This window comes from Natator depressus, chromosome 14 (genome assembly GCF_965152275.1).
Source record: "Natator depressus isolate rNatDep1 chromosome 14, rNatDep2.hap1, whole genome shotgun sequence".
NCBI lineage: Eukaryota > Metazoa > Chordata > Testudines > Cheloniidae > Natator > Natator depressus.
This window is the reverse complement of record NC_134247.1, coordinates 30,302,626-30,315,363: the sequence shown is the minus strand read 5'-3', so window position 1 is coordinate 30,315,363 and position 12,738 is coordinate 30,302,626. Positions and strand designations below refer to the sequence as shown.

Below are 12,738 nucleotides of genomic sequence, written 5' to 3'. Positions count from 1 at the left end.
TTTAAGTCGTGTCTGTGATACTAGGAGACATTTGACCCTGGTGACAGCTCTGTGCAATTTCCATCCAACAAGCATCCACATGGTTTTGTGGTTCCCCTTTTAGAAGTGAAATGTGGGGGCTAGAAATCATCTCTCTGCATCATGCCCCGAGGTGACAGTTAGTCTGTCTGCTCCAATCACTCTTCATCCCGAGTCTGGAACAGGGTTAACAGGAGAGAATAAGGGACCCCCCCACCACCACCACCACCTCAGACTGTCCACTAGCTCAGTGGCGTGAGCCTACTCCTAAGAGGTGAGAGACGCCTGTTCAAATCCCTTCTCCTACCCAGCTACAAGGGGGACTTGAGTTGGGGTCTCCTACTTTCCAGGTGAGTGCCAGAACCCCTGGGCTAAATGTTACCAGGAAGCGCTTGCTCCTCTCTGGTTTCAGAGTAGCAGCCGTGTTAGTCTGTATGCGCAAAAAGAAAAGGAGGACTTGTGGCACCTTAGAGACTAACCAATTTATTTGAGCATAAGCTTTCGTGAGCTACAGCTCACTTCATCGGATGCATTCATCGGCTGCATGCTCCTCGCTGCCAGTCTGTGGATGCTCACCTGTGAGGCCCAAGCTGGTACGGGTCCTTTGAACATGCCCACTGGCTTGGGGCCCCAAGGCAAGTCAGGCGGAGACTGGCTCCTGGATCGTACTGGGGCTTAGGCAGCCAGCAGCCTAGAGGGAGGGAGCAGCACAGGTGCTCAGGGTGCACACAGACACCTCGTAAACTTTGACTCAGAAAATTGAGGCACCGAGCAAGTTCAGTCACTTCCAGGGTTTGGTGGCAACTGAGCTGGGGTTTGGTGAATCCCAGGGGGATGCGGTTCTGGGATGGAGGTGTCTGAAGTGGCCATTAGCCTCTTAAGTCTCTTTGTGAATCCAGCCCTAACCGTTCATTGGGACAAGTCCTCAGCTCCCTGCAGCTGTCCCGTTACCCAGGTCGCACGGTGCAGGTTTCCTCTCACCCATCAGACTTTCCTCTCATCCCATCAGCTGAGATGTAGGAGATCAAGGTGGCGCTTCCAATGAACAAGTACCAGGTCACCAACCCCATGAGATTCAGCCTCGTATGGTCCTTGCACCAGACCCCCTAACTCTGTGGGTCTCAAGCAGGGCTACATGTATCCCTGGGGTACGCAGAGGTCTTCCGAGGAGTAGGTCAACTCATCTAGATATTGGTCTAGTTTTACAATGAGCTACATAAAAAGCACTAGCGAAGTCAGTGCAAACTAAAATTTCAGACAGACACTGACTTGTTTACACTGTTCTATACGCTATACACGGATATGTAAGTACAATACTTATTTCCAATGGATTTATTTTATAATTGTATGGTACAAATGAGAGTCAGCCATTTTTCAGTAATAGTGGCTGTGGCAACATTTGTATTTTTAGGTCTGATTTTCTAAGCAAGTCGTTTTTAAGTCAGGTGAAACTTGGGGTACTCAAGACAAATCAGACTCCTGAAAGGGGAGCAGTGGTCTGGAAAGGTTGAGAGCCACTGCCCTAACTCATCTCACAGCCTGGGACATCTTCTCGACTGATGCTCTGCAGGAAAGTTAGAGATGAAGGACAACACCAGAGCCCAGCTTCACATTAGGGGGAGGGGGAGGAAAGACTCACCCCTCGGCCTTTCCTTGTTACAGGGACCCACAGTGACACGAACTCTCTCTCACTCTGCAGCTTCTCAGGCTCTGCTGATGGGAACAGCTGCGGGTGGATAAAAGGCAGCCAGGTTCTGTCTGAGACGTGTGCCGTGGAGCTCAAATGGATCTGCCAGAAAGAAGCGGCCGTGATATAAACAGTGCAACTGAGGATTCACATTTGTGTAGCTGTAATGTGAAGTACCCCCCGCAGCGTAGACGTAAGGGTGGCAGTTCTGTGACATATCCCCCCGCCGAGCCAGATTTCACAGGGGAGACCAGATTTCACAGTCTGTGATGCATTTTTCATGGTCATGAATTTGGTAAAGCCCTACTCACGGGGCGGGACTGGGGCTTTAGGCAGAGCAGAACTCTGGGCGGTGCTGGGACTCAGGTGCCCCTCGCAGTCACAGTTCCTCTCCTCGGTCCGCCTCACTGGGCTGGGGCCTTGGGGTGTAATTTTTAACTGCCCCAAACCTGCAGTAAGTTAATACCCTGCAATGTACCCGGGTACCCGGGGCTGGGAGGCACCTCGCCACCACCTGCCCTTTGCCTGAGGGAGCCTTGTCTGTGCCTGCCAGGGGTCAGCTCCCCAACTCCACTGGCCACACGCACTCACTGCTGGGCCTGCCGTCACGGCAGGGTAGCAATAGGTCCACTCTGCCCTCCAGCCCTCTGAGCATCTGTCTGGAGCGTCCAGGCCCTAGTCCCCTGGGCACTGGCAGGATTCACAGATTCACTATTTCCAAAGGAACAGTAACATCCTCTGCCCCAGCTTACCAGCTCCAGCTCAGATCACTGCTCCACTTAACACACAGCGCTGCCATAGGCTCACAGCGAAATCACGCCTCAGTTCAACAAAGCCAAGAGTCGAGTGGAAGTGTTGGAAACAAATGGTTACATATAACAAAGTCATAACATGCGTTCTAGAGCCTAGACTGAACTAACAAGGTATTCTCCTGTCTAACCAAGTACAGCTCACCCGAAATCCTTGCAGCACTTTACAGCCAGGCAGGCTCGGACCCTTCTTTCATGAGACATGCATACGGTCAGTTTGTCTCCGAGGGGAAGGATCCAGTAGGTCTCTGCACACCGAGAGAGATCAGACCGATCCTTTGTCTTTATGCTTAAACACCACAGATGGACACACACACAGCCCCCTGCTGTAAGTTTCTTCCTGTAGATTTCCTTTTTTGTGGATTTTGCAATCTAATTTTGCACCTGGCTCAGTGTGCAAAGAGACATCCAACATCAGGCACACAATACACAGATGGCCAGACAGGGAAGTAACCCAGTGATGCGCAGAGCATTCCCCAATATTCTGGAATTGCTCAGATGTGATGGTCACAAGAAATCACAGTCAGGCTTTCCCAGGGCTAGATTCTATAATACTCTTGTTACCAGCCCCCTTCCACGGCAGCCTCCTGTGCCTGTGTAAATGCATCGGGTTTGGTGCAGATCCAGTGTCTCTCACTGGTGCATTGCAAGCTGCTGACCGCACTCACACCGGTCAGATACGCGCAGTCTCCTCCTTCTCCTATTGGAAACCTGCAAGAGAGAAGCCAGGGAGCTGGTGTCAGGCAGGAGTTGGACATTTCCCATCAGTCACAGGCAGGGAGAGATGCTCTCGCACAGTGCAGGGAGCTGCTGCACTCACAGCCCCTCACGATTCCCCTTCCTGCACCTGCCACAGGCCCCAGCTAAAAAGGGGGCAGTGGGGCAGCAAGGCCAGGAAAGGTTCGAAGATCAACTGACCTCCATGGAGCATTTATGCCAGGTGGGTATTAACCCAGATCCTACTCTCCGCCCCACACACACCCAGCTGGGTCTGGATGGGCCCCTGCAGGCCCAACCCACCCAAACTGCCCCGGGCACAGGTTCCAGGTGACTCTCAGTGTGGCGAGGAGCAGCAGTAACGCCGCAAAGAGGAGCTGGGTCCAGGGCTCCCTGGACAGTTTACATCAGCTCTCAGGCCAGAGGCCTGTCAGGACAGGCTGCATTGCAGGGGGCGGCTGGAGTGAAATGCCAGCAGCACAAACCCGGCGGCCATGGTGTGACCCCAGCCACTCACACAGAGCTTCCCGTGAGAGCTGGAGGCCAGCGCTTCCCACCTGGGAACAGGGTGGGATCCAGGCTCACAGGCAAATCCTCCCCCATGGTCCCATCCTGGCTACTCACAGTAGTCATGTGCTGGGCTGGGAGGAGGCCCAGCACTACTCTTTGGGCAGGCCGGGATCTCCCTGCCCTCAGGCCACCAGCCTCTGGCTCGGGGTGAGACCTGTCCCAGAGAAGGGAGAGCCCAGCCCAAAGCCACCTGAGCAGATGGCTGTGGGTGGCTCCCCCACCAGCATCACCCCAGAAGAGCTCTGATGGGATGGCAATGATGCACCCAGAGCCTTCTGCTGGGGTGGGCACCCGCAGGGTGGCAGATTTCAGGGTTAACACCCCACTGAGATGCCTGTTTACCCAGTTCCGGTAAATTGGCATCACATTAGCTATCCTCCAGTCATCGGGCACAGAAGCGGATTTCAATGATAGGTTACAGACTACAGTTAGTAGTCCTGCAATTTCACCTTTGAGTTCCTGGTCCTGGTGACTTGTTACTGTTTAGTTTCTCAATTTGTTCCAAAACCTACTCTAATGACACCTCCATCTGGGACAGTCCCTCAGACTTGTCACCTAAAAAGGACGGCTCAGGTTTGGGAATCTCCCTCACATGCTCAGCCATGAAGACTGCTGCAAAGAATTCATTTAGTTTCTCTGCAATGGCATGGTGCCAGCTGCGGTGTGGACAGACCCCAAACAGGCCTGCTAACAGATGGGCCCGTGATGCAATCACAAAGACAGACTGCTGCCGACATCAGGGCATCCTTGCTGGAATATGTGAAAATATCTGACTGGGATCAAATAACAGGTCACCAACTGACTTGTTTCCTAAGCCTCCTCTGGGCACATTTTCGAGCTTCCCATCAATCGCAAAGGGCTTTTTTAAAAACACCATTCAGCTGTAAGTACATAAGACTGGCCACATGGGTCAGACCAATGGTCCATCTAGCCCAGTGTCCTGTCCTCCGATACTGGCCAGCGGTAGGTGCTTCCGAGGGAATGAACAGAACAGGGTCAGTATCGAGTGATCCATCCCATTCACTCCCAGCTTCTGGCAGTCAGATGTATATGGACACTCAGAGCATGGGGTTGCATCCCTGACCATCCTGGCTGATAGGAACTGGTCGAGCTATCCTCTGTGAACTTGTCTACTTCTTGTTTAAACAGAGTTATACTATTGGCCTTCACAACATCCCCTGGCAACAAGCTCCACAGGTTGACTGTGTTGTGTGAAGAAATACTTCCTTTTGTTTGTGTCAGACCTGCTGCCTATTCATTTAATTGTGTGACCGCTAGGTCTTGCGTTACGTGAAGGCATAAATAACACTTCCCTCTTCACTTTCTCGACCCCATTCATGATTTTATAGACCTCCTATATCCCCCCCTTAGTCGTCTCCCCTCATATGGAAGCTGTTCCATATCTCTAATCATATGGAGATAGTTGAAAACCCCCATTATTATTGGGTTTTCTGCTTTTGTAGCCTCTCTAATCTCGGTGAATTTCACAGTCACCATCCTGGTCAGTAGTATATTCCTGCTGCTAGATTCTTATTCTTCAAGTGTGGAATTCCTGTTCTTAGAGATGCCAGGATACAGTTGGGTTCGTTTAAGATTTTTACTGTTCTTTACTCTATGCTTTCCTGGACACGTGGTGCCCCTCCCCCGCCAGCGTGACCTAATCTGCCGTTCTTTCAGTGCTGATGGTCCAGGGTCAAACCCTGCTATCGGCTCAACTGGGGTTTGGTTATTTGATCCCACCCAGATCCCACTGAAATCCCTCTTGGGATGTCGTCTGGGCCATCTCTACTGTACCCCACTTCTCATGGCAGCCCCAGGCACTCAGCATTTGTGACTATCAGGCATCTTTAACGCAGATGGCCCCACTAAAGCCAGACAGATCTGAAAGCTTTGGCCAGTCTCCCAGCAGACAACACTTGTTTCCGCCCATCACTAATACACGGAGTACATAGCACTGACTGGTGCGTCGGCCTGAACTCGGTATCTCAGACACCAGGGACCCAAAGCCCTGGGAATTCACAGAGGACTTACAGGTTGTTGAATTTGGTGCCATTGGCCCATTTCCAGAGCTGCCCAGGGTCCCTCTGGAGGCCAATCCAGTGGTTAAATCTGCCTTTATAGCACAGCACGAAAGCCTCAAAACAGCAGAGGGAGAGGTGGGTTCAGAGCACAGGCTCTGTGCACCAGAGAATCACAGGGATACACTGAAGGGCTCTGTTTTCAGGGAACGGCTGGGGATTTTCGCCTCCCTCTTGCCCAGCTCTGGGTAATTCAGTATTAACTTTCCTATCCCAAACCTCACCTCGCCTTACAGAACAGCTGAGCTCCCCTCCCCATCACAGGGGAAGGGGAAGGAAAGAGCCCAGCTGATCTCAATAAGGGATGCTGGGAAGGGCCAGGGATGAGAGAAGAGCCACCAACTCCTCAGCCAGAAGGGGCCAGGGCTAAGAGGAGCCCCCCCATCCTCATCTGGCTACCCAAGAGCACGGGCTCTTCAAGTCAATCTGGGATCTCAGTACCCCTTTGGCCCCATGCCACCCAGAAGACACTCAAGCCAGCCTTGCCCTCGAGAGGGGCGGTCTCCTTTTGAGAGGGCTGACAGCGAGTGATCCCCGCAGTCAGACACGGACACTAGAGGTGCCCCGGGCCAGCCAGCCAGGCCTGGCATTCAGCAACTGGAAGCTCATTTACTCAGAGCTGCTCCTCGAGCCCAGGTTCTCCCGCAGCAGCTGCTGAGCCAAGACCAGAACGTTGCAATTCGAGCATCTCTCACCATTTCCTGCTCACTGTTGATCTCAGCCAGGGAGGCGCTGAGCGCAGAGCAGTGGGTCAGGCTGTAGGTCCAGTTCCTTTCGGCCTCAGAGAAATAGTAGCATTTCCCTAGGTATCCGATCCAGCAACGGGCCCCGGTTCAGCTGACGGAAGCTTAGGTCTCCACACTGAGAATGAGACAGCGACACGTGGTGTGAGGGAGACCCGCCACCCGCCAACGAGGAGAACGGGGGAGATCAGCTCCTGCGCCCCAGGCTTCTGAGACCCCTCGAACCAGGGTGGGTACTGAAAGGCCATGAGGGAGCCAGGAGGACGGTGGGAATCCAGCCCCAGAGGGGGGTTATCTGACTCTGCTCTCACTCTCTTGGGTTTACATTGAACAGGGATGCAGCTGACAAGCAGCTCATGCCATGAAGCCCAGGACAGAGAGCTGGGGCCAAGCTCAGGGTTACAACACGGGGTGGGCAGAGAGCCGCAGAGGGAGGGGACAGTTACCAGGGGGCCAGCAGGGGGGCAATAATTAATGGGTAGGAGATTAACTTCAACATGATTTGCCAGGTCTAGTACCCCAAGGAGTTCTGCTAGCCTGGACTGCTGCCCCCTCCCCCTGCTCTGCGCTTTGCTTCCCTGGAGAGGCAGGTTGAGATGAAGACGGGAACAAACTCCCTTCCCTTCAGGAGACCGAACGCCCGCTGCCCGGCCTGTCCAGCGCAGCCAGCCAGGTTCACGGTCACCACAAACAGCTGCCATCTGCGCTCGCACACGCTGTCTGTGCAGGCGGGGATGTCAACAGCGCGACGAGACCCTGCCCTGCCGAGGTCACCAATGGGTGGGTTTCACACTGCGTTAAGGGAGGTGTCGGTACTGCGTTCCACGGCTCATTTCAGTGACACGCCAGCACCTGCCCAGCACTGGGCACCACCCGGGGATGCAGGAAGGCCAGGCTGGCACCTCAGGGCGACACACTGCAGGCAGAGGGCCCAGCTCATTGCTGCCCTGCACCGTCAATCACCCCCACTCTGCACGGCTATCAGTGACCGTGCCTGGGGCCCGGCAACAGTGACTTGGACCCAGAGTGCTCAGAGATGGGCTGGGGGGAGCTAATGTCAGTCCCGACACACAGAGTGCCCAGGTACAGGGGTCTGGGAGGGAGCAGGAGGGGGGTCGGGGTCTGAGAGGGAGCAGGAGGAGGGTCTTGGAGGAACATCCCCCAGGAATCCTCTGTCTCAGGGGCAGAAGCCAGACAGGCCAGGAGGAGAGACTGACTGTGGTGGCTCCAGGGGGAATGGGATGTGCAGAGAGGGGGAAGGGACGGGTGAGAACTCACCTGCCAGGACAATGATGAGAACTAAGAACATGGTTGCGAGGGCCACTGTGAGCACAATTGTACATTTCTTGTAGTTACATTTCCTGCTGTTAGGACAAGGATCTGAAACAGAAAGACCTGTCAGGCAGGGCCGCGAGGACATGTCTCCCCCACGGCACCAGGGCTGGAGCTGCCTTAGAACAGTGGTTCTCACCCACCAGTTCGTGTACCCCTGGGGGTAAGCAGAGGTCTTCCACGGGGCACATCAACTCATCTAGAGATTTGCCTCGTGTTACGACAGGCCACATAAAAAGCACTAAGTCAGTACAAGCTAAAATTTCATACAGACAATGGCTTGTTTATACTGCTCGATAGACTATACACGGAAAGGTACAGCGTTTATAGTCCAATTGATCTATTTCATAATTAAATACGCAACAATCAGAGAGACTCAGCAATTTTTCCGGAATAGTGGCTGTGACACTTTTGTATTTTTATGTCCGATTTTGGAAGCAAGTGGTTTTTAAGTGAGATGAAACTTAGCAGAGTGCAAGACAAATCAGCCTCCTGACAGGGCGACAGTCGTCTGGAAAGGCTGAGAACCACTGGACTCGAACATGCACCGTTCTGCCGATTGCTCCTTCCGTCAGACACTCTGGGAGAGGAGCCCGGAGGGTCAGGCAGGCTGGGGCTGGCAGAACAGCCCCTCCTTCCCCTCAGCCCAGTGCCCTCCCCTGGGCACTCCCAGCCAGGCTGCCAGGAGGCCTGGTGAGCTCAGGGGCACAGAGATAAGGACCCGCATGTCCTGGTGGCAGTTGCTCCAACTGTCCCCCCACCATCGCCACCCCCATTCTGCCCCCTGCCGAGCGCTGGCTGGGCCCACACTGCCGAGTGCCCCTGTCCCCGCACACTGGGGTCTCACACTGGCCATACACAGCAGAAGGGGGGAGAACGAACCAGGCAGAGATGGGCTAGGGCTGTCACAGGGGGTCTGACACACCCAGCCCAGGAGGGCCCTGCACAGCCCCACGGCCACCGCTGTGTGCGCCAGACAGCAGCTGTGAGCCAGGGATCAGTGCCCTGAGAGCCCCTGGGGGTGATCCAGTCCCTGCTGCCCACAGACGGGGGGTTGCTGGGCACTCGCTGCTGCCACTGAGAGCCTGGCCCCATGTGGGACAGCCTCAGTGTCTCTCTCCAGCCTGTTCCCAGGCAGTGACACCCCATTACCTGGCTCCCCTCCAGTCTCCAGGTGTCCCTGGCCCTCAACAGGCCACTCCTACAGCGGCTCTTCGCTCCCAGCAGGTCCAGCTGCTGGCCCCATCGTCTCTCTCAGCGACACTCGGGCCGCACACGCTGCTGGAGACGCTGGGCTGGGGTCGGCTCCTCTCTGTCACTGGGTCCGATTCAGCAGCAGCGAAGCAGAGCTGGGGCCGGGGTCCTGGCCCTGGCTCCCCGCACACCCTGCTCTGGACTCTCCAGCCGATCTGAAAGTCGAGACGGACCCAGCAGGACAGGTCTGTGGGGGGGTGGGGGTGCGATTTGTGGTTTCTCGTTCCCTGCCCAGCAGCCCAACCCCCAGCCAGAGGCGGTGCCAGGATGATTGAACCCCCTTAAACGCCATCGGCTCCTCCACCCCCCAGGGCTTCAGAGACCTGATCTGCCACAGGCCCCACCCGCCGCGCACCACCCCCGCGTGACAGGCACCCAGCTGGGGTTGACAGGAGCAAAAAACCCTCCCTCCCCACACATACCTCCTGCAATCGAGAGCAAGTCGAGAATCCTAACAGGAGCGGGGAGCTGGTGGGCGGGGGAGAGAACCAGGATGGATTGAGTAACATCAAGGCAATTAAATCACCAAGTCCAACGCCTCAATTGAAATGATCAATTTTAATCAACTTTTCCATTTACACTTCAGTAATTTTCTAAGGCCAAGTGCCCACCCAGTGGGCGACAGAACCATTAAAACTTCATGTCCAAAACTTCCCCCACAGGGGGGTGGGGAGGGGCGGGGAAAATGTGGGAGTGGCCCTTTCCTTCCCCCTTGTTCACTGGGAACGCAGGCAGGGGGAGGATGCCCGTGGAAAACCACGGTTGGGGGTCCAGGGGTACAAGGTTGGGGGTACAGGGAGCAACAGTGTGCTGATGACCTCCCCCCCAGCTGGCTTGGGGCCATGGGAGGGGAAGGGCCCAGGTAGCTCCATGCTCCACACAGGTGCCCCATCCCTAGCACGCAGACCGGGGGTCGGGCGGGGGGAGCCACCAGACAGGCCCAGCCCGAGGAGGGGGACGGGGGGGCGCCCCCCCAGCCCGAGGAGGGGGGGAAGGGGGAAGGGACGAGGGGGGACGGAGGGGCCCCCCAGCCCGAGGAGGGAGGGGAGGGGAGGGGAGGGGGGGAAAGGGGACGGAGGGGCTCCCCAGCCCGAGGGGAGGAGGGGGAAGGCGGATGGAGGGGCCCCCCGCCTGCCTCAGTCCGAGGGGAGGGGAGAAGGGGGACAGAGGGCCCGCCCCAGCCCGGGAAAGGAGGGGAAGGGGACACAGGGCCCCGCCCAGCAAGGGAAAGGGAGGGAAGGGAGAGGGGAAACACAGGGCCCCCCCAGCCCGGGAAAGGGGGGGAAGGTAGAGGGGGGGGACAGGGACCCCCAGAACGGGAAAGGGGATGAAGGGGGATACAGGGCCCCCCCCAGCCGGGGAAAGTGGGGGAAGGGAGAGGGGGGACAGAGGGCCCCCCCAGCCCAGGAAAGGGAGGGAAGGGAGAGGGGGGACAGAGGGCCCCCCCAGCCCGGGAAAGGGGGGAAGGGAGAGGGGGGACAGAGGGCCCCCCCAGCCCGGGAAAGAGGGAAGGGGGACAGAGGGGCCCCCCCAGCCTGATAAAGGGGGGAAGGGAGAGGGGAGGACACAGGGCCCCCCCTGCCTGGGAAAGGGGGGGAAGGGGGACACAGGGCCCCTCCCCAGCCCGGGAAAGGGGCAGAATTGAGACACAGGCCCCCCCCCCAGCCCAGGAAAGCCGGGAAAGGGAGAGGGGGGACACAGGGCGCCCCCAGCGGCCCGGGAAAGGGGGGGAAGGGAAAGGGGGGACAGAGGGCCCCCCCAGCCAGAGAAAGAGGGGGAAGGGGGACAGAGGGCCCCCCCAGCCTGGGAAAGGGGGTAAGATGGACAGGGCCCCCCCAGAGCAGGAAAGGGGGGAAGGGAAAGGGGGGACAGAGGGCCCCCCCAGCCCGAAAAGGGGGGGAAGAGGGACACAGGGCCCCCCCAGCCCGGGAAAGAGGGGGAAAAGAGACACAGGGCCCCCCCCAGCCCGGGAATGGGGGGAAGGGAGAGGGGGGAAAGAGGGCCCCCCCGAGGCCAGGAAAGTGGGGAAGGGAAAGGGGGGACAGAGGGCCCCCCCAGCCCGGGAAACGGGGGGAAGGGAGATGGTGGACAGAGGCCCCCCCCAGGCCTTGAAAGCTGTGGAAGGGGGACACAGGGCCCCCCCCCAGCCTGGGAAACGGGGGGAAGGGAGAGGGGGGACACAGGGCCCCCCCCAGCCAGGGAAAGGGGTGGAAGGGAGATGGGGGACAGAGGGCTCCCCCAGCCCGGGAAAGGGGGGGAAGGTAGAGAGGAGACACAGGGCCCGCCCCAGCCTGGGAAAGGCGGCGAAGGGAGAGGGGGGACACAGGCCCCCCCCCAGCTCGGGAAAGGGGGGAAAGGGAAAGGGGGACACAGGGCCACCGCCAGCCCGGGAAAGGGGGGGAAGGGAGAGGGGGGACACCGGGTCCCCCCCCCAGCCTGGGAAAGGGGGGGAAGGGGGACACAGGGCCCCCCCATCCCGGGAAAGGGGGGGAAGGTAGAGAGGAGACACAGGGCCCACCCCAGCCTGGGAAACGTGGCGCAGGGAGAGGGGGGTGTGACGATGTGACGCAGCAGGGAGGGGGGAGTGTTGACCTGGGAATGTGCCCTGGGGACCGGAGACCTGAGAGCCTGTCACCTGAGCCAGGAGGGGGAGGGGGAGGTGACACCTCTGCCCAGGAATGTGGATGGAGGCTGCAGCAGGGAACCTGCTGGGTGGGTTTAGTTTCAGTTTGGGGCTGGGTGGAGGAACACAGGGAACCCCAGGGCTGGGGTCTAAGCTCCCTGCTCCCCCAGAAGGACTTCACTGAGGGGTCCTGGGTGTCCCCACAAGCTCTGTTTTGGACTGTGTTCCTGTTGTCCAATAAACCTTCAGTTTTACTGGCTGGCTGAGAGTCTCAGTGAATCCCAGGAAGAGGGGTGCAGGGCCTGGACTCCCCCACACTCCGTGACAACTGGTGGCAGCGGTGGGATCTACTGCACCCCGTGAACGGCGCTTCCTGCAGTAAGTGACTGGGGAACAGTAAAACGAAGGGGGATTGACGGGGACCAGGCGTGCTGAAGATTCAGAGAGAGACGGTTTCAGGGGGCGGTTAACCCCTGGGAGTGTGTGACCAGAGAGAAGGACTTTTGCAGTAACAGGGTCCCCCGGGGGATTGCAGCGAGCGGTCCCAGGGGCGGAGGAGTCTGCAGCTCGACCCTGGCAAAGAGGTGGTGACCTCAAGGAGGACTGGCACACTAGGGGCTTTTCCTGGAAACCGTGGACAGCTGCCCGGCCTGCAAGTGGCCAGCCGGGAGATGTACGCTAAACGCCTTAAGAGCGACCTGGTGGAGCTGTGCAGGCAGAGGGGGCTGCGCGTCGGGAGGTCCACCAAGGAACAGCTGATTGCCCAGCTGGAGGAGAGGGATCGCTTGGATGACCCGATCCCTGTCCCTGAGGGAAGCCGCCCGGCGGACGCAGCGTGGGCCCTGGGGCCTGACCAGGCTGGGAGGGGTCAGACTGCTGCCCAGGACACCCCGAGACCCTTCCTACC

The 12,738-nt window shown here is 58.0% G+C and overlaps 1 protein-coding gene across 1 annotated transcript in view; it reads right to left on the bottom strand.

Annotated features, from left to right (window-relative positions):
• Positions 1-3,037: 3,037 nt before the first annotated feature.
• The window catches only part of LOC141998842 (C-type lectin domain family 2 member D6-like), a 59,492-nt gene continuing 49,791 nt past the window's right edge, over positions 3,038-12,738 (bottom strand). The window contains 2 exon segments of the mRNA XM_074971818.1: positions 3,038-3,085; positions 3,087-3,165. Coding sequence (XP_074827919.1) covers positions 3,038-3,085; positions 3,087-3,165 — 127 coding nt within the window.